The sequence below is a fragment of the Panulirus ornatus genome, chromosome 12 (assembly GCF_036320965.1).
Source record: "Panulirus ornatus isolate Po-2019 chromosome 12, ASM3632096v1, whole genome shotgun sequence".
Classification (NCBI taxonomy): Eukaryota; Metazoa; Arthropoda; class Malacostraca; order Decapoda; family Palinuridae; genus Panulirus; species Panulirus ornatus.
In genome coordinates this window covers 29,140,602-29,165,200 of record NC_092235.1, presented here as the reverse complement: position 1 = coordinate 29,165,200, position 24,599 = coordinate 29,140,602, and the positions used below count along the sequence as shown (strand labels likewise).

The following is a 24,599-nucleotide window of genomic DNA, read 5'->3' as shown; positions in this document are numbered from 1 at the left end:
CAAAAACCTCTTCTGCAAATAAGGGTCGAGACTGATATGTGGAAAATGTATATGCAAAGAAGAGTTGCACTGTGCACTGCCAAGTCTGATCAGGAAATAAATGACAGAGGAGGAGACTTTTTACCTCAAGTTAAATGGTCTGAGCAAAATGATGTGACAAAATGCAGCAGACAATAATTACCAGGTTTGAATTAGTGTGGGATGATAGATTCAGTTTCATCAAAGGACTGGTCATGAAACTGTGGTAAAAAGGAAAGCTACTTTTGACTGACATGGGAGAAACAAGCATTAAATGAAGATTGGGTGACCGGTGTGACACAGGTTTGACTAAACTTTGTTGTGAAGGAAAAAGAATACAAAGACACGCCTTCCTCAGTGTGAGAACTGATTCTAAATAAGCTTTTGTTTGTTAGCACTTGGGAGGGTAAACACAAAAAGAAAAACATGAATTTTTTCAAGTACTTTGCTCTAGGCATGTTTTGACTTAAAGTGCAAGTTATGGCTAGTCCAGCACTGATGACGGAGAGCAGGTTGCATTCTAATAAATATTATTAACAAGTTTCATCAATCATACAGCGATTTCCCAATTACAGTTACAACAATAATGCCTTTCCTCTTTTGTGAATTAAGATCTTGTGTGATTTTATTACCATAAGTCACCAAGAACCTTAAATGCTACTCACCTGTAGGGCAGGGGGAGCAGGAGTGTCAAGTGGGTAGGGCATGCGGGAGGGCCTGACTGGATCTAGGGAAGGTGAAGCAGCTGTGGTGTTAGGAAGCTCCATACAGAGGGCAGCTTCCCCAGGGGTGGGCAGTTGGGAGCAGTCCAAGGCAGCCGGCCATGAAAAATTTAACTTACTTAGCACTGGGAGGCATTTCTCTCGCACCTGTAAAATAAAAGGTTAGCCTCAGGTGGTGTCAAGATTTCTCATCAATTTGAGTGTACTTCCTAACAAAATGGCAATGTTTTACTGCTAAAATCCTCAGTTTCTCTTTTGCTGTCAGTACTCTTTGTGTGGCTCCTGTGTATGTATTACAAATTGTAAAACACTCTGCTGATGTCATGCATAGGTTTTACAATGGTAAGTTTGTGCTGCTACCTTGTCTGACTTTGCAACAGTGAACAAGTGTTACTTTCCCATATAAGTTTCATTACAGTGACTGACTGTTGCTGCTCAGTTTAAGCTTAAATACATTGGTCAACATTGTTGCTCTGTTTAAGCTTCACTACAGTGCTTAAGTGATGCTGCTCTGTATAAGCTTCACTACAGTGCTTAAGTGATGCTGCTCTGTATAAGCTTCACTACAGTGCTTAAGTGATGCTGCTCTGTATAAGCTTCATTAAAGTGGTTGAGTGTTGCTGCTTTGTATAAGCTTCACTGTGGTGGTTGAGCGATGCTGCTCCCTATAAGCTTAACTACTTTGGTTGATTACTGCTCTTCTGTATAAGCTTGACCACATGGGCTGTGTTGCTGCTATGTATAATTTTCATTACAGTGATTGAGTGATGCTGCTCTGGATAAGCTTAACTACAGTGGTTGAATGTTGCTACTCTCTATAAGCTTCACTATAGTGGCTGTCTGTTGCTGTTTTATATGAACTTCATTTTAGTGACTGTCTGTTGCTGTTCTATATAAGCTTTACTTCTGTGACTGTCTGTTGCTGTTCTATATAAGCTTTACTTCAGTGACTGAGTGTTGCTGTTCTATATAAGCTTTACTTCAGTGACTGAGTGTTGCTGTTCTATATAAGCTTTACTTCAGTGACTGAGTGTTGCTTTCATGTATAAGGTTCACTACAATAGTTGAGTATTGCTGCTTTGTGTAAGTCTGACTGCACTGACTAAGTGTTGCTACTTTGTATAAGGTTTGATATAATGACTGAATGTTGTTGCTGTGTATAAGCTTGATATCAGAAAAGGAGTATTGCAGTCCTTAATAAATTTCATTACAGAGAATGTTGTTACCCACCAAGTACATAACTTACCCCAACATGTCCAGAAAATTACCTTTCTGTTGGTGCTAGTTAAACTGTATTGTTAATCCTCTGATCAGTCAGGCTTTTCTAGGACATTGTGTGACACTCTTTACCCTCCACATCATGGCTGCTCAAATAAACTCAGTAAATATTTGCATATTGAGCTTCAAACCCTCCATTGTGTTTATGTGGACACACACTACTCTGCTAAGTATAATATATTTGTAACACATGCAAGTGGACACATTCCACCCTGCCATATGCAGTTATGTTTGTGACACATGCAAATGGACCCAGTCTGCCCTGCCATGTACAGTATGTTTGTGACATGTGCATGTAGAGACACTCTACCCTGCCATGTAATACATTATCTTACCATACACATACAATGCCTATCACAAATCTAAGTGATCTTTCATGCTTATGATCACCTTGCCAAGAACACACATTATCCAACCAAGTCAATGAAGTACTTAAGGCACCATACAACAGAGGAACCTGTGGAGGGCATAGGAAAATACCATTTAGATGACATACCTTGAGGCAGAGGAACCTGTTGGAGAGGACAGCAAAGTAATACATATAAGATGTACCTCTAGGTAAAGGGACCTGCTGGAGGGGATAGGAAGGTACCATGTAGATGATGTACATCAAGGCAGAGGAACTGCAGGAGGGGATGAGAAAGTACCATCCAGATGACATACCTTAAGGCAGAGGGACCTCCAGAAAGGGATAGCAAGGTAACACATATATGATGTACCTCCAGGCAAAGAGACCTTCAGGAGGGGATAGGAAGGTACAATGTAGATAATGTACATTGAGGCAGAGGAACCTGTAGTAGGGGATGGGAAAGTACCATCTAGATGATGTATCTTGAGGCAGAGGAACTTGCAGTGGTGGATAGGAAAGCACCATGTAGATGCTGCACTACGAGGCAGAGGGACCTGATGGAGGGGATAGGATGGTATCATGTGGATAATGTACCTAAAGGGAGAGGAACCTGCAGAAAGGGATAAGAAGCTATTATGTGAGTGACATACCATGGGGCAGAGGGACTTGCATGAGGAGACAGGATAGTATCACCCGAATAACGTACCTCAAGGCAGAGGGACCTGCAGGAGGGGATAGGTGTGCCCACCACAGTAGTGCACAGGGGTGCATACAACGAACACAGGAAGAACCTCAGGTGCTGGCTGCACCCTATTCCCACCAATGGCATGAACTCATGCACCTGTAAAACATAAACCTCTCAGTATCTTTGTGGGATATGTGTTACATCAAGTATGTCTTGATGATACATTTTATAATGTATCCTGAGAATACATATCATGCACTGAGGACACGTTATAATATTACCTTAGAATACACGATATATTATGTGCCAAGGATACATATGGTATATCCTGAGAAACATGTTTGATATATTTTTTATTATTATTTTGCTTTGTCGCTGTCTCCCGACAAAAGAATGGCCCAACCCACCCACATACCCATGTATATACATACACGTCCACACACGCAAATATACATACCTATACATCTCAATGTATACATATATACATACACAGACATATACATATATACACATGTACATAATTTATACTGTCTGCCTTTATTTATTCCCATCGCCACCTCGCCACACATGGAATAACAACCCCCTGCCCCCTCATGTGTGTGAGATAGCGCTAGGAAAAGACAACAAAGGCCCCATTCATTCACACTCAGTCTCTAGCTGTCATGTAATAATGCACCAAAAGCACAGCTCCCTTTCCATATCCAGGCCCCACAGAACTTTCCATGGCTCACCCCAGACGCTTCACATGCCCTGGTTCAATCCATCGACAGCACGTCGACCCTGGTGCACCACATCGTTCCAACTCACTCCATTCCTTGCACGCCCCTCACCCTCCTGCATGTTCAGGCCCCAATCACTCAAAATCCCCTTCACTCTATTCTCCCACCTCCAGTTTGGTCTCCCACTTCTCCTCGTTCCCTCCACCTCTGACACATATATCCTCTTGATCAATCTTTCCTCACTCATTCTCTCCATGTGACCAAACCACTTCAAAACACCCTCTTCTGCTCTCTCAACCGTACTCCCTTTATTACCACACATCTCTCTTACCCTGTTATTACTTACTCGATCAAACCATCTCACACCACACGTCGTCCCCAAACATCTCATTTCCAGCACATCCACCCTCCTGCGCACAACTCTATCCATAGCCCACGCCTTGCAACCATACAATATTGCTGGAACCACCATTCCCCCAAACACACCCATTTCCACTTTCTGAGATTATGCTCTCGACCTCCACACATTCTTCAAGGCTCCCAGAATATATGTATATATATATATTATCCCTGGGGATAGGGGAGAAAGAATACTTCCCATGTATTACCTGCGTGTCGTAGAAGGCGACTAAAAGGGGAGGGAGCGGGGGGGTGGAAATCCTCCCCTCTCATTTTTTTTTTTAATTTTCCAAAAGAAGGAACAGAGAAGGGGGCCAGGTGATGATATTCCCTCAAAGGCCCAGTTCTCTGTTCTTAACGCTACCTCGCTAACGCGGGAAATGGCGAATAGTTTGAAAGAAAAGAAAGAAGATATATATATATATATATATATCTTCTTTCTTTCATACTATATATATATATATATATATATATATATATATATATATATATATATATTTTTTTTTTCATACTATTCGCCATTTCCCGCGGTAACGAGGTAGCTTTAGGAACAGAGGACTGAGCCTTTGAGGGAAATCCCCACTTGGCCCCCTTCTCTGTTCCTTCCTTTGGAAAATCAAAAAATGAGAGGGGAGGATTTCCAGCCCCCCGCTCCCATATATATATATATATATATATATATATATATATGGAGGAAGTGAAGTGTTTTAGATATCTGGGAGTGGATCTGGCAGCGGATGGAACCATGGAAGCGGAAGTGGATCATAGGGTGGGGGAGGGGGCGAAAATTCTGGGGGCCTTGAAGAATGTGTGGAAGTCGAGAACATTATCTCGGAAAGCAAAAATGGGTATGTATGAAGGAATAGTGGTTCAAACAATGTTGTATGGTTGCGAGGCGTGGGCTATGGATAGAGTTGTGCGCAGGAGGATGGATGTGCTGGAAATGAGATGTTTGAGGACAATGTGTGGTGTGAGGTGGTTTGATGGAGTGAGTAACGTAAGGGTAAGAGAGATGTGTGGAAATAAAAAGAGCGTGGTTGAGAGAGCAGAAGAGGGTGTTTTGAAGTGGTTTGGGCACATGGAGAGGATGAGTGAGGAAAGATTGACCAAGAGGATATATGTGTCGGAGGTGGAGGGAACAAGGAGAAGATGGAGACCAAATTGGAGGTGGTAAGATGGAGTGAAAAAGATTTTGTGTGATCGGGGCCTGAACATGCAGGAGGGTGAAAGGAGGGCAAGGAATAGAGTGAATTGGAGCGATGTGGTATACCGGGGTTGACGTGCTGTCAGTGGATTGAATCAAGGCATGTGAAGCGTCTGGGGTAAGCCATGGAAAGCTGTGTAGGTATGTATATTTGCGTGTGTGGACGTATGTGTATACATGTGTATGGGGGGGGTTGGGTCCATTTCTTTCGTCTGTTTCCTTGTGCTACCTCGCAAACGCGGGAGACAGCGACGAAGTATAATAAAAAAAAAAATAATATATATATATATATATACATAATATATATATATATATATATATATATATATATATATATATATATATATATATATATATATATATATATACTTATGTATATCTCGCTTTTTGAACCAGGTATTCCCAGGTATATATATATATATATATATATATATATATATATATATATATATATATATATATATATATATATTTTTTTTTCATACTATTCGCCATATCCCGCGATAGCGAGGTAGCGTTAAAAACAGAGGACTGGGCCTTTGAGGGAATATCCTCACCTGGCCATCTTCTCTGTTCCCTCTTTTGGAAAATTAAAAATATATATATATATATATATATATATATATATATATATATATATATATATATATATATATATATATATATATATATATTTTTTTTTTTTTCAAACTATTCGCCATTTCCCGTGTTAGCGAGGTAGCGTTAAGAACAGAGAACTGGGCCACTGAGGGAATATCCTCACCTGGCCCCCTTCTCTGTTCCTTCTTTTGGAAAATTAAAAAAAATTGAGAGGGGGGGATTTCCACCCCCCCGCTCCCCCCCTTTTGTCCCCTTTTCTACGACACGCGGGGAATCGGGGAAGAATTCTTTCTCCCCTATCCCCGGGGGAATAATTATTTTAATTTTTTTTTTTGCTTTGGCGCTGCTCCCCCGTTTGCGAGGTGGGCCAAGGGAAACAATGAAAAAAGGGCCCCCAACCCACCCCCAACACTGTAAAAATACGTCCACACACGAAAATTTTAACATACCACGCACTTTCCCAAGGGTTTCCCCCAGACGCTTAAATGCCCTGATTCAATCCAACAGCACGTCAACCCGGTAACCCACATCGACCAATTCACTTTTTCCTTCCCCTCCTTTCACCCTCCGCTGTTCAGGCCCCGATCAAAAAAAAATCTTTTTCACCCATCTTTCCACCCCCCAATTTGGTCCCCCACTTCTCCTGTTCCCTCCACCTCCGACACATATATCCTCTTGGTAAAATTTTTTCCTCACTCATTCTCTCCATTCCCAAACCATTTCAAAACACCCCTTCTGCCCTCAACCACCCCCTTTTTTATTTCCACACATCCTTTTCCCCTTTAAAACGTTATTTTATCGATCAAACCACCCCAAAACCCCACACATTTCCACAAACATCTATTTTTCCAGCACATCCATCCTCCGCGCACAACCTGTCCATAGGCCCCCCTCGCAAACCATCAAAATTGTTGGAACCCTATTCCTTCAAACATACCCTTTTGTTTTCCCGAGAAAATTTCTAAAGCAAAAGGGGTTTTTTTAAAGGAATAGTATATTTTTTAATTATTATTATATTATAAAATATATATATATAAATTTTATAAAGTATATATATTTATATATATATATATATATATAAAAATATTATATAAAATTATATTTTAATATATGCAGAACACACCTGGAATACCTGGTTTTAAAAAGCAGATATACAAAATATTTAAAGAAAGTAGGGGTGGCCAGAGAGCGTTATTGGATTACATTTTAATTGATAGACGCGCAAAAAAGACTTTTTGATGTTAATGGCTAAGGTGAAACTGGGGGAGGTCTGATCTTTTATCTTGTGGGGGGTGGGGGTGAAATCTGGGGGTTTTTTAGAAAAGAAGAGAGATGTTTTGGGTGAAGAGAGTGGTGAGAGTAAATACTTGGGGAAGGGGATTTTTGAGGAAGTACCAGGAGAACTGCGTACAGAATGGAAAAAAGGTGAGAACAAAGGAGGTAAGGGATGGGGGGGGTTGGGATGTATTTGGGGAACAGTGATCTTTGCAAAAGACTTTTGGGGATAGAAGCGTGGGGGGTGGGTTGATTGGAAAAAGGGACGAGTGGGGGGATGAAGAAGAAATATTAGTGAAAGAGAAGAGAGAGGCATTTTGGGGGATTTTTTTCAGGGGGAAAAATGCAAAGAGTGGGAGACGTATAAAAGAAAAAGGGGAGGGGGTCAAAAAAAAGTCAAGAGGTGAAAAAGAGGGGAAATGAGAGTTGGGGGGGGGGTGAGTATCATTTAATTTTGGGGGAATAAAAAAATGTTTTTGGGGGAGGGAAATAAAATGGTAAGAAAGGGGGCAAATGGAACTTAGTGAAGGGAAATGGGGAGGTATAACAAGTAGTGGTGATGTGAAAGGAGAGAGTATTTTGAAGGTTTGATGAATGTTTGATGAAGAGGGCAGATTAGGGGGTTTTGGTCGAGGTGGTGTGCAAAGTGAGGGGTTTGGGAAAAAGATTCGGTAAACAGAGAAGAGGCAGTGAAAGCTTAGGGAAAGATGAAAGCCGGAAAGGAAAGGGGTTTGGAGGGTTTTTGCAGTGGAATTTTTTTTAAAAGGGGGGGGTGACTGTTTTGTTGACGGGTTTGGGTAAGGTTTTTTAAATTAGGGTATGTTTCCCCATGGTAGGTGCCTGAGGATTGGCGGAATGTTCCCAAGTCCCCAAGGTACAAAGGCAAAGGGGAAAAGGGGTGATTGCTCAAATTACAGGGGGTTTTATGGGGGTTTTTTGGTTGGGGAGTTTTTTTTTTCGGGGGAAAATTTTTTTTGGGGGGGGTATTGTTTGGGGGGGAAGGTGAAGGCAGGGAAACAAAGCATAGTTTGGGGGAAAAGAGCTTTGGGTTTTCAGAAGGGGTAGAGGTGGTGGATGGGGTTGTTTGTTTTAAAGAAGTATGTGAGAAAAATTTGAAAAGCAAATGGTTTTTGTATGTAGCATTTAGGGTTTCTGGAAAAGGCATTGATAGATTTAAATTTGAGATGCTCTGGGGAAGGTTTTAAGATATATGGTGTGGGGGGGAAGTTTTTTAAAAGCAGTAAAAAATTTTTTATCGGGGATGAAAAGGCATGTTACGTGTAGGAAGAGAGGAAAGTGAGGGGTTTCCCAAAGTGAATGGGGGTTTGGGGGCCCAGGGTGTGTGATGCCCTCCTTGGTTTTTAATTTTTTTAGGGAGGGGGTTTGGTTAGGGAGGTGAAGCAAGATTTGGAAAAGGGGGCAAGTATGCATCTGTTGTGGATGAGGGGAGTTTGGGGAAGGGGCGGGTTTGTTTTTTCCCGCTGATGTTTACGCGCTGGGGGCTGATTCATGTAAAAACTTAAAAGCTGGTGACTGAGTTTGGGAAAAATGTGTGAAAGAAGAAAGTTAAGAGTAAATGTGATTTAAAACAAGGTTTTTTAGGAAAAGTGGGGGGAGGGTCAATCAATTGGGAGGTAAATTTGAATGGAGGGAAAAATGGAGGGAAAGTAAAGTGTTTTTTTTATCTGGGAGTGGATCTGGCAGCCCGGGTGGAACCATGGAAGGGAAGGGGAATCATAGGGTGGGGGGGGGGGGAAAAATTTTGGGGGGCCTTGAAGAATTTTTTTGTAAGTCGGGGAAAATTATCTCGGGAAAACAAAAAAGGGGGTTTTTTAGGAAAAATGGTTCCCAACGATGTTGTTTTGGTTTTCCCCAACGCTTCCATGCCTGGTTCAAAACCTTGACAGCACGTCGAAACCCCGGTATACCACTCATTTCCCTTTTACTCCATTCCTTGCACCCTTTTACCCTCCTGCATTTCAGGGGCCCCAATCCCCTCAAAATTCTTTTTTAAAACCCCTCTTTTCCCCCTCCCAAATTTTGGGCTCCCATTCTCCTCGTTTTCCCCCCACCCCTGCAAAAATATAACCCCTTTTTCAATCTTTCCCCCCTCATTCTCTCCATGTTTCCCAAAAACCCTTTTAAAACACCCTTTTTCTGCTCTCCCCAACCCCGCTTTTTTATTTCCACACTTTTCCTTACCCTTACGTTTCTTTCTCGATCAAACCCTCAAACCACACAATTTCCCCAAACATCATTTTCCCGCCATCCATCCTCCTGGCGCACAACCCATTTCCATTTTGCCCACAGCCTCAAAAAACCCTACCAAAAAGTTGGAACTACTATTTTCCCTTTAAACATTTTCTTTTTGGGTTTCCCGGGTAATTTTTTTCGACTTTCCCCCATTTTTTCCCAAAGGGGCCCCCAAAATTTTTGCCCCCTCCCCCACCCCTTTTAACTTTCCGCTTCCCCTGGTTTCCCTCCGGTCCAAAATCCATTTCCCGATATCTAAAACACTTCACTTCCTTCCCGTTTTTCTCCTTTTTAAACTCACCTCCCAAAAGAACCCTTGGGCCCCCAACCCTACTGAAACCCAAAAAAAACCCTTCTTTTTTCACAAATTTCTCCTTTTAAATTTCTTTTTCACAACACTTTAAAAATTAAAATCAGTCACCAGCTTCGGGAGTTTTCTCCCTAACGCCACCACCTGTATCATCACAAAAAAAACTGACTCACTTCCAAGCTTTTCCACCCCAACAGACTTATACCTTCCCCTCTTTCCCAAAAATCTTGCATTCACCTCCCCAAAAAACCCCCATCCATAAACAAATTAAACAACCGGTACATCACAACCCCTTCCGCAAACCTACATTCAAGGAACCAATCACTTTTCCCCTCCCCTACACGTACACCTGCCTTACATCCCCGATAAAAAATTTTCACTGCTTTTAACAACCCTTTCCCCCACACCAAAATATTTTAATACCTTCCACAGAAAATCTCTATCAACTCTACATAACCTTTTCCAGATCCCTAAATGCTACATACAAATCCATTTGCTTTTCTAAGTATTTCTCCCCATACATTCTTCTAAAACAAAAAACCTGGTTTCCCCACATTTCCCCTATTTTAAATATATATTATTTTTTTTATATTAAATTTTTCTTTGGGGCTGTCTCCCCTTAAACGGGTAACGCAAAAAAACAGATAAAAAAAATGGGCCCCAAACCCCCCCCCATAAAATGTATATACTTTCCACCTCCAATTTGGTCTCCCACTTCTCCTCGTTCCCTCCACCTCCGACACATATATCCTCTTGGTCAATCTTTCCTCACTCATTCTCTCCATGTGCCCAAACCATTTCAAAACACCCTCTTCTGCTCTCTCAACCACGCTCTTTTTATTTCCACACATCTCTCTTACCCTTACGTTACTTACTCGATCAAACCACCTCACACCACACATTGTCCTCAAACATCTCATTTCCAGCACATCCATCCTCCTGCGCACAACTCTATCCATAGCCCACGCCTCGCAACCATACAACATTGTTGGAACCACTATTCCTTCAAACATACCCATTTTTGCTTTCCGAGATAATGTTCTCGGAAAGCAAAAATGGGTATGTTTGAAGGAATAGTATATATATATATATATATATATATATATATATATATATATATATATATATATATGTATATATATATATATATATATATATATATATATATATATATATATATATATATATATATATATATATGTATATATATACATATACACACCTGGGAATACCTGGTTTAAAAAGCGAGATATACATAAGTATATGTATGTAAGTAGGAGAGATGGCCAGAGAGCGTTATTGGATTACATGTTAATTGATAGACGCGCAAAAGTGAGACTTTTTGATGTTAATGTGCTGAGAGGTGCAACTGGAGGGAGGTCTGATCATTATCTTGTGGAGGTGGAGGTGAAGATTCATGGGGGTTTTCAGAAAAGAAGAGAGAATGTTGGGGTGAAGAGAGTGGTGAGAGTAAATGAGCTTGGGAAGGAGACTTGTGTGAGGAAGTACCAGGAGAGACTGCATACAGAATGGAAAAAGGTGAGAACAAAGGAGGTAAGGGGAGTGGGGGAGGAATGGGATGTATTTAGGGAAGCAGTGATGGCTTGTGCAAAAGATGCTTGTGGCATGAGAAGCGTGGGAGGTGGGTTGATTAGAAAAGGTAGCGCGTGGTGGGATGAAGAAGTAAGACTATTAGTGAAAGAGAAGAGAGAGGCATTTGGGCGATTTTTGCAGGGAAAAATGCAAATGAGTGGGAGACGTATAAAAGAAAGAGGCAGGAGGTCAAGAGAAAGGTGCAAGAGGTGAAAAAGAGGGCAAATGAGAGTTGGGGTGAGTGAGTATCATTGAATTTTAGGGAGAATAAAAAGATGTTTTGGAAGGAGGTAAATAAAGTGTGTAAGACAAGGGAGCAAATGGGAACTTCAGTGAAGGGGACTAATGGGGAGGTGATAACAAGTAGTGGTGATGTGAGAAGGAGAGAGTATTTTGAAGGTTTGATGAATGTGTTTGATGATAGAGTGGCAGATATAGGGTGTTTTGGTCGAGGTGGTGTGCAAAGTGAGAGGGTTAGGGAAAATGATTTGGTAAACAGAGAAGAGGCAGTGAAAGCTTTACGGAAGATGAAAGCCGGCAAGGCAGCGGGTTTGGATGGTATTGCAGTGGAATTTATTAAAAAAGGGGGTGACTGTATTGTTGACTGGTTGGTAAGGTTATTTAATGTATGTATGATTCATGGTGAGGTGCCTGAGGATTGGCGGAATGCTTGCATAGTGCCAATGTACAAAGGCAAAGGGGATAAGAGTGAGTGCTCAAATTACAGAGGTATAGGTTTGTTGAGTATTTCTGGTAAATTATATGGGAGGGTATTGATTGAGAGGGTGAAGGCATGGACAGAGCATCAGATTGGGGAAGAGCAGTGTGGTTTCAGAAGTGGTAGAGGATGTGTGGATCAGGTGTTTGCTTTGAAGAATGTATGTGAGAAATACTTAGAAAAGCAAATGGATTTGTATGTAGCATTTATGGATCTGGAGAAGGCATATGATAGAGTTAATAGAGATGCTCTGTGGAAGGTTTTAAGAATATATGGTGTGGGAGGTAAGTTGTTAGAAGCAGTGAAAAGTTTTTATCGAGGATGTAAGGCATGTGTACGTGTAGGAAGAGAGGAAAGTGATTGGTTCTCAGTGAATGTGGGTTTGCGGCACGGGTGTGTGATGTCTCCATGGTTGTTTAATTTGTTTATGGATGGGGTTGTTAGGGAGGTGAATGCAAGAGTTTTGGAAAGAGGGGCAAGTATGCAGTCTGTTGTGGATGAGAGAGCTTGGGAAGTGAGTCAGTTGTTGTTCGCTGATGATACAGCGCTGGTGGCTGATTCATGTAAGAAACTTCAGAAGCTGGTGACTGAGTTTGGTAAAGTGTGTGAAAGAAGAAAGTTAAGAGTAAATGTGAATAAGAGCAAGGTTATTAGGTACAGTAGGGTTGAGGGTCAAGTCAATTGGGAGGTAAGTTTGAATGGAGAAAACTGGAGGAAGTAAAGTGTTTTAGATATCTGGGAGTGGATCTGGCAGCGGATGGAACCATGGAAGTGAATCATATTGACGTGCTGTCAATGGATTGAACCAGGGCATGTGAAGCGTCTGGGGTCTTTCACTCAATTTGGTTCCACTTTCTGTTCCTCACTGGAATATATCCTCTTTGTCATCTTTCCTATATTCTCATGTGCCAACCAATACAAACACCTCTTTGTCTTAACCACGTCTATTTCTTTCCACATCTTTACTTAGTATTACTCATAAACCACCTAAACTTGTCCCCCACCTCATTTCCGCACATCATCTCTGCGCACAACTTATCATAGCCAGCCTCACAACCATACAACATCGTTGGAAACCACTATTCCTTCAAAGTCATACTCATTTTTGCTTTACCGAGATAATGTTCTCGACTACCACACATTCTTCAAGGCTCCCAGAATTTTCGCCCCTCCCCCACCCTATGATACACTTCCGCTTCCATGGTTCCATCCGGTGCCAGATCCACTCCCAGATATCTAAAACACTTCACTTCCTCCAGTTTTTCTCCATTCAAACTCACCTCCCAATGGACTTGACCCTCAACCCTACTGTACCTAATAACCATGCTCTTATTCACATTTACTCTTAACTTTCTTCTTTCACACACTTTACCAAACTCAGTCACCAGCTTCTGCAGTTTCTCACATGAATCAGCCACCAGCGCTGTATCATCAGCAAACAACAACTGACTCACTTCCCAAGCTCTCTCATCCCCAACAGACTTCATACTTGCCCCTCTTTCCAAAACTCTTGCATTCACCTCCCTAACAACACCATCCATAAACAAATTAAACAACCATGGAGACATCACACACCCCTGCCGCAAACCTACATTCACTGAGAACCAATCACTTTCCTCTCCTCCTACACGTACACATGCCTTACATCCTCGATAAAAACTTTTCACTGCTTCTAACAACTTGCCTCCCACACCATATATTCTTAATACCTTCCACAGAGCATCTCTATCAACTCTATCATATGCCTTCTCCAGATCCATAAATGCTACATACAAATCCATTTGCTTTTCTAAGTATTTCTCACATACATTCTTCTAAGCAAACACCTGATCCACACATCCTCTATATAATATATATTATTATTATTATATTATTTTGCTTTGTCGCTGTCTCCCACGTTAGCGAGGTAACGCAAGAAAACAGATAAAAGAATGGCCCAACCCACCCACATACACATGTATATACATACACGTCATCACACGTAAATATACATACCTGTACATCTCAGCGTATACTTATATATACTCACACAGACATGTACACATGTACATGGTTCGTACTGTCTGCCTTTATTCATTCCCATCGCCACCCCGCCACACATGAAATAATAAACCTCTCCCACCGCATGTGTGCGAGGTAGGGCTAGGAAAAGACAACAAGGGCCACATTCGCCCACACTCACTACTGAGCTGTAGCTGTCATGTATAATGCACCGAAACCACAGCTCCCTTTCCACATCCAGGCCCTACAGAACTTTTCATGGTCTACCCCAGACGCTTCACATGCCCTGGTTCAATCCACTGACAGCACGTCGACCCCAGTATACCACATCATTCCAATTCTCTCTATTCCTTGCACACCCCTCACTCTCCTGCATGTTCAGGCCCCAATCACTCAAAATCTTTTTCACTCCATCTTTCCACCTCCAATTTGGTCTCCCACTTTTCCTCGTTTTGTCCACCTCTGACACATATATCCTCTTAGTCAATCTTTCCTCACTCATTCTCTCCATGTGACCATACCATCTCAAAACACCCTTTTCTGCTCTCTCAACCACACTCTTTTTATTACCACTCATCTCTCTTACCCTTTCATTACTCACTTGATCAAACCACATATTGTCCTTAAACATCTCATTTCCAGCACATCCAACCTCCTCCGCATAACTCTATCTATAGCCCATGCCTTGCAACCATATAACATTGTTGGAACTACTATTCCTTCAAACATACCCATTTTTGCTTTCCGAGATAATGTTCTTGACTTCCACACATTCTTCAACGCTCCTAGAACTTTCACCCCCTCCCCCACCCAATGATTCACTTCCACTTCCTTGGTTCCATCCGCTGCCAAATCCACTCCCAGATGTCTAAAACACTTCACTTCCTGCAGTTTTTCTCCTTTCAAACTTACCTCCCAATTGACTTGTCCCTCAACCCTACTGTACCTAATAACCTTGCTCTTATTCACATTTACTCTCAGCTTTCTTCTTCACACACTTTACCAAACTCAGTCACCAGCTTCTGCAGTTTCTCACCTGAATCAGCCACCAGCGATGTATCATCAGTGAACAACAACTGACTCACTTCCCAAGCTCTCTCATCCACAACAGACTGCATACTTGCCCCTCTTTCCAAGACTCTTGCATTCACCTCCCTAACACCCCATCCATAAACAAATTAAACAACCATGGAGACATCATGCACCCCTGCCCCAAACCAACATTCACTGAGAACCAATCACTTTCCTCTCTTCCTACACGTACACATGCCTTACATCCTCGATAAAAACTTCTCACTGCTTCTGACAACTTGCCTCCCACACTATATATTCTTAATACCTTCCACAGAGCATCTCTATCAACTCTATCATATGCCTTCTCCAGATCCATAAATGCTACATACAAATCCATTTGCTTTTCTAAGTATTTCTCACATACATTCTTAAAAGCAAACACCTGATCCACACATCCTCTACCACTTCTGAAACCACACTGCTCTTCCCCAATCTGATGCTCTGTACATGCCTTCACCCTCTCTGTCAATACCCTCCCATATAATTTCCCAGGAATACTCAACAAACTTATGCCTCTGTAATTTGAGCACTCACTTTTATCCCCTTTGCCTTTGTACAATGGCACTATGCAAGCATTCTGCCAATCCTCAGGCATCTCACCATGAGTCATACATACATTAAATAACCTTACCAAACAGTCAACGATACAGTCACCCCCTTTTTTAATAAATTTCACTGCAATACCATCCAAACCCACTGCCTTGCTGGCTTTCATCTTCCGCAAAGCTTTTACTACCTCTTCTCTGTTTACCAAATCATTCTCCCTAACCCCGCTCACTTTGCACACCACTTCGACCAAAACACCCTATATCTGCCACTCTATCATCAAACACATTCAACAAACCTTCAAAATACTCACTCCATCTCCTTCTCACATCACCAATACTTGTTATCACCTCCCCATTAGCCCCCTTCACTGATGTTCCCAGTTGTTCCCTTGTCTTACGCACTTTATTTACCTCTTTCCAAAACATCTTTTTATTCTCCCTAAAATTTCATGATCCTCTCTCACCCCAACTCTCACTTGCCCTCTTTTTCACCTCTTCACCTTTCTCTTGACCTCCTACCTCTTTCTTTTATACATCTCCCAGTCATTTGCATTATTTCCCTGCAAAAATCATTCAAATGCCTCTCTCTTCTCTTTCACTAACAATCTTACTTCCTCATCCCACCATTCACTACCCTTTCTAATCTGCCCACCTCCCACCTTTCTCATACCACAAGCATCTTTTGCGCAAGCCATCACTGCATCCCTAAATACATCCCATTCCTCCCCCACTCCCCTTACGTCTATTGTTCTCACCTTTTTCCATTCTGCACTCAGTCTCTCCTGGTACTTCCTCACACAAGTCTCCTTCCCAAGCTCACTTACTCTCACCACTCTCTTCACCCCAACATTCTTCTTTTCTGAAAACCTCTACACATATTCACCTTCGCCTCCACAAGATAATGATCAGACATCCCTCCAGTTTCACCTCTCAGCACATTAACATCCAAAAGTCTCTCTTTCGCGCGCCTATCAATTAACACATAATCCAATAGCGCTCTCTGGCCATCTCTCCCACTTACATATGTATACTTATGTATATCTCTCTTTTTAAACCAGGTATGCACAATCACCAGTCCTTTTTCAGCACATAAATCTAGAAGCTCTTCACCATTTCCATTTACAACATTGAACACCCCATGTACACCAATTATTCTCCCAACTGCCACATTACTCACCTTTGCATTCATAATCACCCATCACTATAACCCGGTCTCGTGCATCAAAACTACTAACACACTCACTCAGCTACTCCCAAAACACTTGCCTCTCATGATCTTTCTTCTCATGCCCAGGTGCATATGCACCAGTAATCACCCATCTCTCTCCATCCACTTTCAGTTTTATCCATATCATTTTAGAGTTTACTTTCTTACACTCTATTACATACTCCCATGACTCCTGTTTCAGGAGTAGTGCTACTCCTTCCCTTGCTCTTGTCCTCTCACTAACCCCTGACTTTATTCCCAAGACGTTCCCAAACCACTCTTCCCCTTTACCGTTGAGCTTCGTTTCACTCAGAGCCAAAACATAGAGGTTCCTTTCCTCAAACATACTACCTATCTCTCCTTTTTTCTCATCTTGGTTACATTCACACACATTAGACACCCCAATCTGAGCCTTCGAGGAGGATGAGCACTACCCGCATGACTCCTTTTCTGTTTCCCCTTTTAGAAAGTTAAAATAAAAGGAGGGGAGGGTTTCTAGCACAGGCAAAAAATGCCTCAATCAGGGCTGGACAAGTGTTTGTAGAGGAGAGTGTTAAAGGACGAAAGGTTATATGGAAAGACACAGACAAAACAAAGAGAATTCAACACATTATCTGTTGGAGGAGGGAAGAAAGAGGCATCATAATGGCCAATCCTCGAGTGGTCAGTCTCCTCCCACAAGCTCCGGGAAGCAGCAGTCAAACACGACCAATGGGTCCAAACTTGGGGGTGGGGTATGTGCAAACACTTCACCAGAGGAGTGACCAGAATAATATCTATTGAATATATAGCAAGAGGCAACATAGCAGCATACGGAAAGGGAAGGTTGAAGAGAGGTGATACCAGATTAATTAATGAGACAGTTAATAGAGAGGTAGAGATGAGCCACCTCAGATGTAAAAGCAGTACTCCAGCTTTGGGCTAATGAAACCCACGTACATAGGAAACTGCTGCTCACAAGAACATAATTAATGGCATCTGTATAACACTTTCAACTTTCAGGAAGCAGAATTTGTGATGTTGATTATGTGGGGTTTCCAGGAGAAAGTAGAGGATATGGTTATGCCCAACATGTTTATGTTAACACTGTGTTGAATTGTGGAGTTTTGAAATTGAACGAAGGGAGACAAGTCATTTGCAGAAAGAGAAATAGGGAAAAATTTCAATTTAGCACTATTGAATTTTATGAGGTTACTACTGCCCTACTCCGAAATGCTGCAGAGGTCAGAATAAAGGGAGGAAATTTGATCAGTACAAGAAAGAGAATGAATATAAAAGGGAGGAGAGAAGAAAAGCATGTTGAAGTATGAATGTAAAGTGGAATCATTAGCACAAGAGTGAACAGGATTAGAAGTATATGAGAGAGGATCATTTATTGAAAGAAGGAAGAGAGTAGGTGGCAGGAGGGAACCCTGAGGAACACAGCTGTTGATACAATAGTAGGGGAAGGTTGCTCCATCCATGACTGCAACAGTATAACAGCCAGATAGGAAATTACAGTAGGGCACAGAGAAGCAGTACAATCAAAAAAGGGAGTTTTTAAAGCAAAGACTTATGCCACAACCTGTCAAATGCCTTGGAGGTGTCAAGAGTAACAACAAAAGTTTCACTAACAGCCCTGAGAGAGGAGGACCAGAGGCGAGTCCCACAGGAGAGACCACCGGTAAACTCAGCACTATGAAACCCATAATGGAGCTGTGACAGAAGGGATTGGGATTATATTTTTGAGAAAGTGGGAGTTAAGGAGAGAGAGCTTGAAAGACTTTGGAGATAGTAGAAGTAAGAGCTCTGTGTAGATAGATAGAGATTAAAGCCACCTCCCTTCTTAGGGATGGGCTGCACCTAGGCATGCTTCTAAGCAGATGGGAAAGTCTGGGGTTTTAGACAGGCAAAATAGGCCATCAAGGATTGGTGCTAGTTCAGAGGCACACTCCGTTAGGACTTGAGGAGTTATGCCATCGAACCATATATTTTATCCACCTGGAGCTGGGAGAGTACCTGGAAAACCCTACATCAGGAAATGAAAAAGGAAAGTGTTCTCATCCATTTAATTTCTAACACATCCACCCTATTCCTTACTTTTTCATGAAGGGCCCAGGTCTCGCATTCATACAATAAAGCTGGACTACTATACCATCAAACATTGCCAGACAGTGACCTCACTTTCCATACATTCCTTAATGGCCCAAGGACCATACCTCCCTCATCCATCCCATGGCTTTAGCTCCCATGGTTCCAACCAGTCCCATGCCCACTTAAAAGTATCTAAAATTATTCACTTCCAGATTCTCTCTGTTTAAACTCAGACTCCAACCAAGCTGTCTCTCCTTTGTTAAACTAGTAATGTTACTTTTACTCACAGTTACTCTAAACTTTCCTCTGAAACAACCTCCTGTACCTAGATATTGGCTTTTCAGTTTCTAACTCAAGTTTGCTATTTAAGCCGTGTCATCAGGAAACAGCAACTGATTCACTTCTTAGTCCCCATACCTTCCCTGCAGACTGCAAACCCACCCTTCTCTCCAAGACCCTTGTATATAACCTAGCTCACCTCTCCATTTGTAAATATATTAAGCAGCCATGGTGACATCACATACCCTTGCTACAGACCCACCATCACCTGGAACTACTCACCTTCCTCTCTTCCTATTTGAATAATGCCTTATACTCGTGACAGAAAGTCTTTACTGCTTCTAAAAGCTTTTCTCCCATACCATATTTACATAACGCCTTCAACAGAGAAACTCTTATCAAACTTGTTGCATGCTATGCTTTTTCCAGATCCATTAATGCCTCGTACAAATCACTCTGCTTCTTTTGAGTATTTCTCAAACACATTCTTCAAAGCAAACACCTGCTCCACACATCCTCTACCACACCTGAAATCACTTTATTCCTCCTCAGTCTGATGTTCTGTACATGCCTTCACCCTGTCACCACTCTCCCATACAACTTACCAGATACACTCAACAAACATATACCTCTGTAGTTTGAACACTCACTTTCATCCTCCTTGCCCTTATACATTGACACTATATATATGCATCCCACCAATCCTCAAGCACCTTACCATCGTAAATCTAACTTAGCCAGTCAACAACACTGTCATCCCCTTTCTTGAGAAATTCAACTGCAGTACCATCCACTCCGGCTGCCTCGCCACATTTTATCTTTTGCAGGGCTTTTGCCAACTCTTTTCTTTTCACAAGACCACTTGTTAAAACTCTTGCAAACATATTTCTTTTTGATGACCTTGAAATCATAATAGGGATGCTAGAGGAAGTTCTGTGAGATTTCATGTGTTCTGTTAATTTCTAGGATAAATGATGTACATCACACTTCCCTTGCTAATTACTTTATATATTTCTGTGTCAGGTCACTGATAAGTAATTCCTGTGGTGCCCCTAAAATGGAATTTTACCAGCACCACACCTTCTACAGATTTTGAAGATAAATGTATTATTCCATACAAGAGTTTCAGGCATGATTTGCTGTTCCATTTTAATCTGTATTAAGCTTTCCTGCCCTGGGGCGTGCAGACTAGGCTGCTTACTGAAGGTCTTGGCATAATATATATTGTCAGACTTGTCTGATCTAATACACCTTGTAGGAAACTGGTAGTTTAAACAAATTTGTTTAAGTCCAAAAGTTCTGGCATGGTGTTCTGTAATGTTATTTTGTTCTTTCTGCTCTTGGGATGTAGGTTTTTCCTGAATAACAAGAACATTTCTGAAAATCGATGTGTGCAGTTTGAGGTTGCAGTATAATACTACTTAACACAAAGATGTCAAAAGAGAAAACCTTGCTTTGTCTATACCTATAATTCAACAGAAAATGTTATAAGCTTTCCCTCACCCCCCCCCCTCGAAACAAAAAAAAAAGGTGGTGGGGGTTGGGGTGGGGGGTGGGGGTGGGGAGAGGAAGTCAGTGATTACAGTCTTCCTAGAGAGATGTGAGCAGCGCCACCAATGGTCAACCTGTTAATCTCAGGAAGGAATAATCCATAGAAATCTAAACAAACATTTTCCTCCCACCTATGGGGAGTGTCACCATACTGCTTCCAGCTTGAGCCTACCCTCAGAGGTGGTAGTACAACTAACAATACACGGTGACATTAGACTCTCTCTCTCTCTCTCTCTCTCTCTCTCTCTCTCTCTCTCTCTCTCATTACTTATACGTGTTATTTTTCCGACAGTCTAGTATCATCTATACTCTGAGTATTAAGTCAAAAGTACCCCAGTTAGGTATTAGCTTGATTCTTTTAAAATTTATTTTAATACTTTTCTTGCATTTATCATCAATTGATTGAATATAAACCTCCAACTAAACTTCAAACTTCGAAATAAGATTATATCATTGTATTTAGAAATATTCTCAGTCATTATCTCTGAAAAGCGAGTTTTGTACTTATACCAATAGTGATGTTCAGCTCAGCTCAGTGTGTATGTGTCAAAAGTGATGAACATTATCATTATATGTACAAATGATATTATTGTTTTTTGCATTTCATCAACATAACACTAAATACACAACAGTGACTTCATCAGTTGTATCACTTTGCTCCCACATCAGATCATTACTTGAGCCAACTGAATTTTGTGGACATTGACAAACTCTGCCAAGGATATTTTTATTTATCTAAATGTGGACATTAGAAATATTTCCAACTTAAAAATATTTTAGACACTTGCCCATTAACAGAAAAATGCAAGAATTAATCACATGTTGGCATGACTGTTACCTTTGAGTGAGAACCGTGTTTTATTAGCATATTAGTATAGTCAACAAATCCATACCAAGGAATCATGATTCTGGCCACACACACCATCACCACCACCAAGCCACACCACACCAGGGAATCATGAGTCTGACCTCACACATCATCACCACCACACCACACGAGGGAATCATGAGTCTGGCCTCACACATCATCACCACTACCACACCACACCGAGGAATCATGAGTCTGGCCTCACACATCACCACCACCACCACACCAACCCACACCACACCGGGGAATCATGAGTCTGACCTCACACATCACTACCACACCGCACCGGGGAATCATGAGTCTGGCCTCACACATCATCATCACCACCACCACAGCACACCAGGGAATCATGAGTCTGGCCTCACACATCATCATCACCACCACCACACCACACTGGGGAATCATGAATCTGGCCTCACACATCATCACCACCACCACACACCAGGGAATCATGAGTCTGGCCTCACACATCATCATCACCACCACCACACCACACCGGGGAATCATGAGTCTGGCCTCATACACCATTACCACCACCACATTACACTGGAGAATAATGAGTCTAGCCTCACATCATCACCACCACCACACCACACCGGGGAATCATGAGTCTGGCCTCACACATCACCACCACCACACTGGGGAATCATGAGTCTGGCCTCACACATCACCACCACCACCACACCAGGGAATCATGAGTCTGGCCTCACACATCATCACCACCACACCACACCGAGGAATCATGAGTCTGGCCTCACACATCATCACCACCACCACCACACCACACCGGGGAATCATGAGTCTGGCCTCACTCATCATCACCACCACCACACCACACCACGGAATCATGAGTCTGGCTTCACACATCATCACCACCACCACACCACACCACACCGGGGAATCATGAGTCTGCCCTCACACATCACCACCACACCACACCAGGGAATCATGAGTCTGGCCTCACACATCACCACCACCACACCACACCGGGGAATCATGAGTCTGGCCTCACACATCATCACCACCACACCACACCAGGGAATCATGAGTCTGGCCTCGCACATCATCACCACCACACCACACCGGGGAATCATGAGTCTGGCCTCACACATCATCACCACCACCACCACACCAGGGAATCATGATTCTGGCCTCACACATCATCACCACCACCACCACACCGGGGAATCATAAGTCTGGCCTCACACATTCCCACCACCACCACACCGGGGAATCATGAGTCTGGCCTCACACATCATCACCACCACACCACACCGGGGAATCATGAGTCTGGCCTCACACATCACCACCACCACCACACCGGGAATCATGAGTCTGGCCTCACACATCATCACCACCACCCACACCACACCGGGGAATCATGAGTCTGGCCTCACACATCACCACCACCACCACACACACCGGGGAATCATGAGTCTGGCCTCACACATCACACCACCACCACACCACACCGGGGAATCATGAGTCTGGCCTCACACATCACCACCACCACACCACACCGGGGAATCATGAGTCTGGCCTCACACATCACCACCACCACACCACAGCGGGGAATCATGAGTCTGGCCTCACACATCACCACCACCACCACACCTGGGAATCATGAGTCTGGCCTCACACATCATCACCACCACCACACCACACCGGGGAATCATGAGTCTGGCCTCACACATCATCACCACCACACCACACCGGGAATCATGAGTCTGGCCTCACACATCATCACCACCACCACACCACACTGGGAATCATGAGTCTGGCCTCACACATCATCACCACCACCACACCACACCGGGGAATCATGAGTCTGGCCTCACACATCATCACCACCACCACACCACACCGGGGAATCATGAGTCTGGCCTCACACATCATCACCACCACCACACCACACCGGGGAATCATGAGTCTGGCCTCACACATCACCACCACCACACCACACCGGGGAATCATGAGTCTGGCCTCACACATCACCACCACCACACCACACCGGGGAATCATGAGTCTGGCCTCACACATCACCACCACCACACCACACCGGGGAATCATGAGTCTGGCCTCACACATCACCACCACCACCACACCACACCGGGGAATCATGAGTCTGGCCTCACACATCATCACCACCACCACACCACACCGGGGAATCATGAGTCTGGCCTCACACATCACCACCACCACCACACCACACCGGGGAATCATGAGTCTGGCCTCACACATCACCACCACCACACCACACCGGGGAATCATGAGTCTGGCCTCACACATCATCCACCACCACACCACACCGGGGAATCATGAGTCTGGCCTCACACATCACCACCACCACACCACACCAGGGAATCATGAGTCTGGCCTCACACATCATCACCACCACCACACCACACCGGGGAATCATGAGTCTGGCCTCACACATCACCACCACCACACCACACCAGGGAATCATGAGTCTGGCCTCACACATCACCACCACCACCACCACACAGGGGAATCATGAGTCTGGCCTCACACATCATCACCACCACCCACCACACCGGGGAATCATGAGTCTGGCCTCACACATCATCACCACCACACCACACCGGGGAATCATGAGTCTGGCCTCACACATCATCACACCACCACACCACACCGGGGAATCATGAGTCTGGCCTCACACATCACCACCACCACACCACACCAGGGAATCATGAGTCTGGCCTCACACATCATCACACCACCACACCACACCGGGGAATCATGAGTCTGGCCTCACACATCACCACCACCACACCACACCAGGGAATCATGAGTCTGGCCTCACACATCACCACCACACCACACCACACCGGGGAATCATGAGTCTGGCCTCACA

General features: G+C 43.1%; 1 protein-coding gene across 2 annotated transcripts in view; it reads right to left on the bottom strand.

Annotated features, from left to right (window-relative positions):
- Window positions 1–24,599, bottom strand: part of LOC139751987 (frizzled-9-like) — a 147,749-nt gene that overhangs the window by 107,677 nt on the left and 15,473 nt on the right. For both annotated transcript variants that reach the window (XM_071667737.1, XM_071667736.1), the window contains exons 2-3: window positions 3,074–3,208; window positions 684–887 (exon numbers count right to left, since the gene is read on the bottom strand). In XM_071667737.1, coding sequence (XP_071523838.1) covers window positions 684–887; window positions 3,074–3,196 — 327 coding nt within the window. In that variant the 5' untranslated portion in view covers window positions 3,197–3,208. The remainder of the gene's footprint in view (window positions 1–683; window positions 888–3,073; window positions 3,209–24,599) is intronic.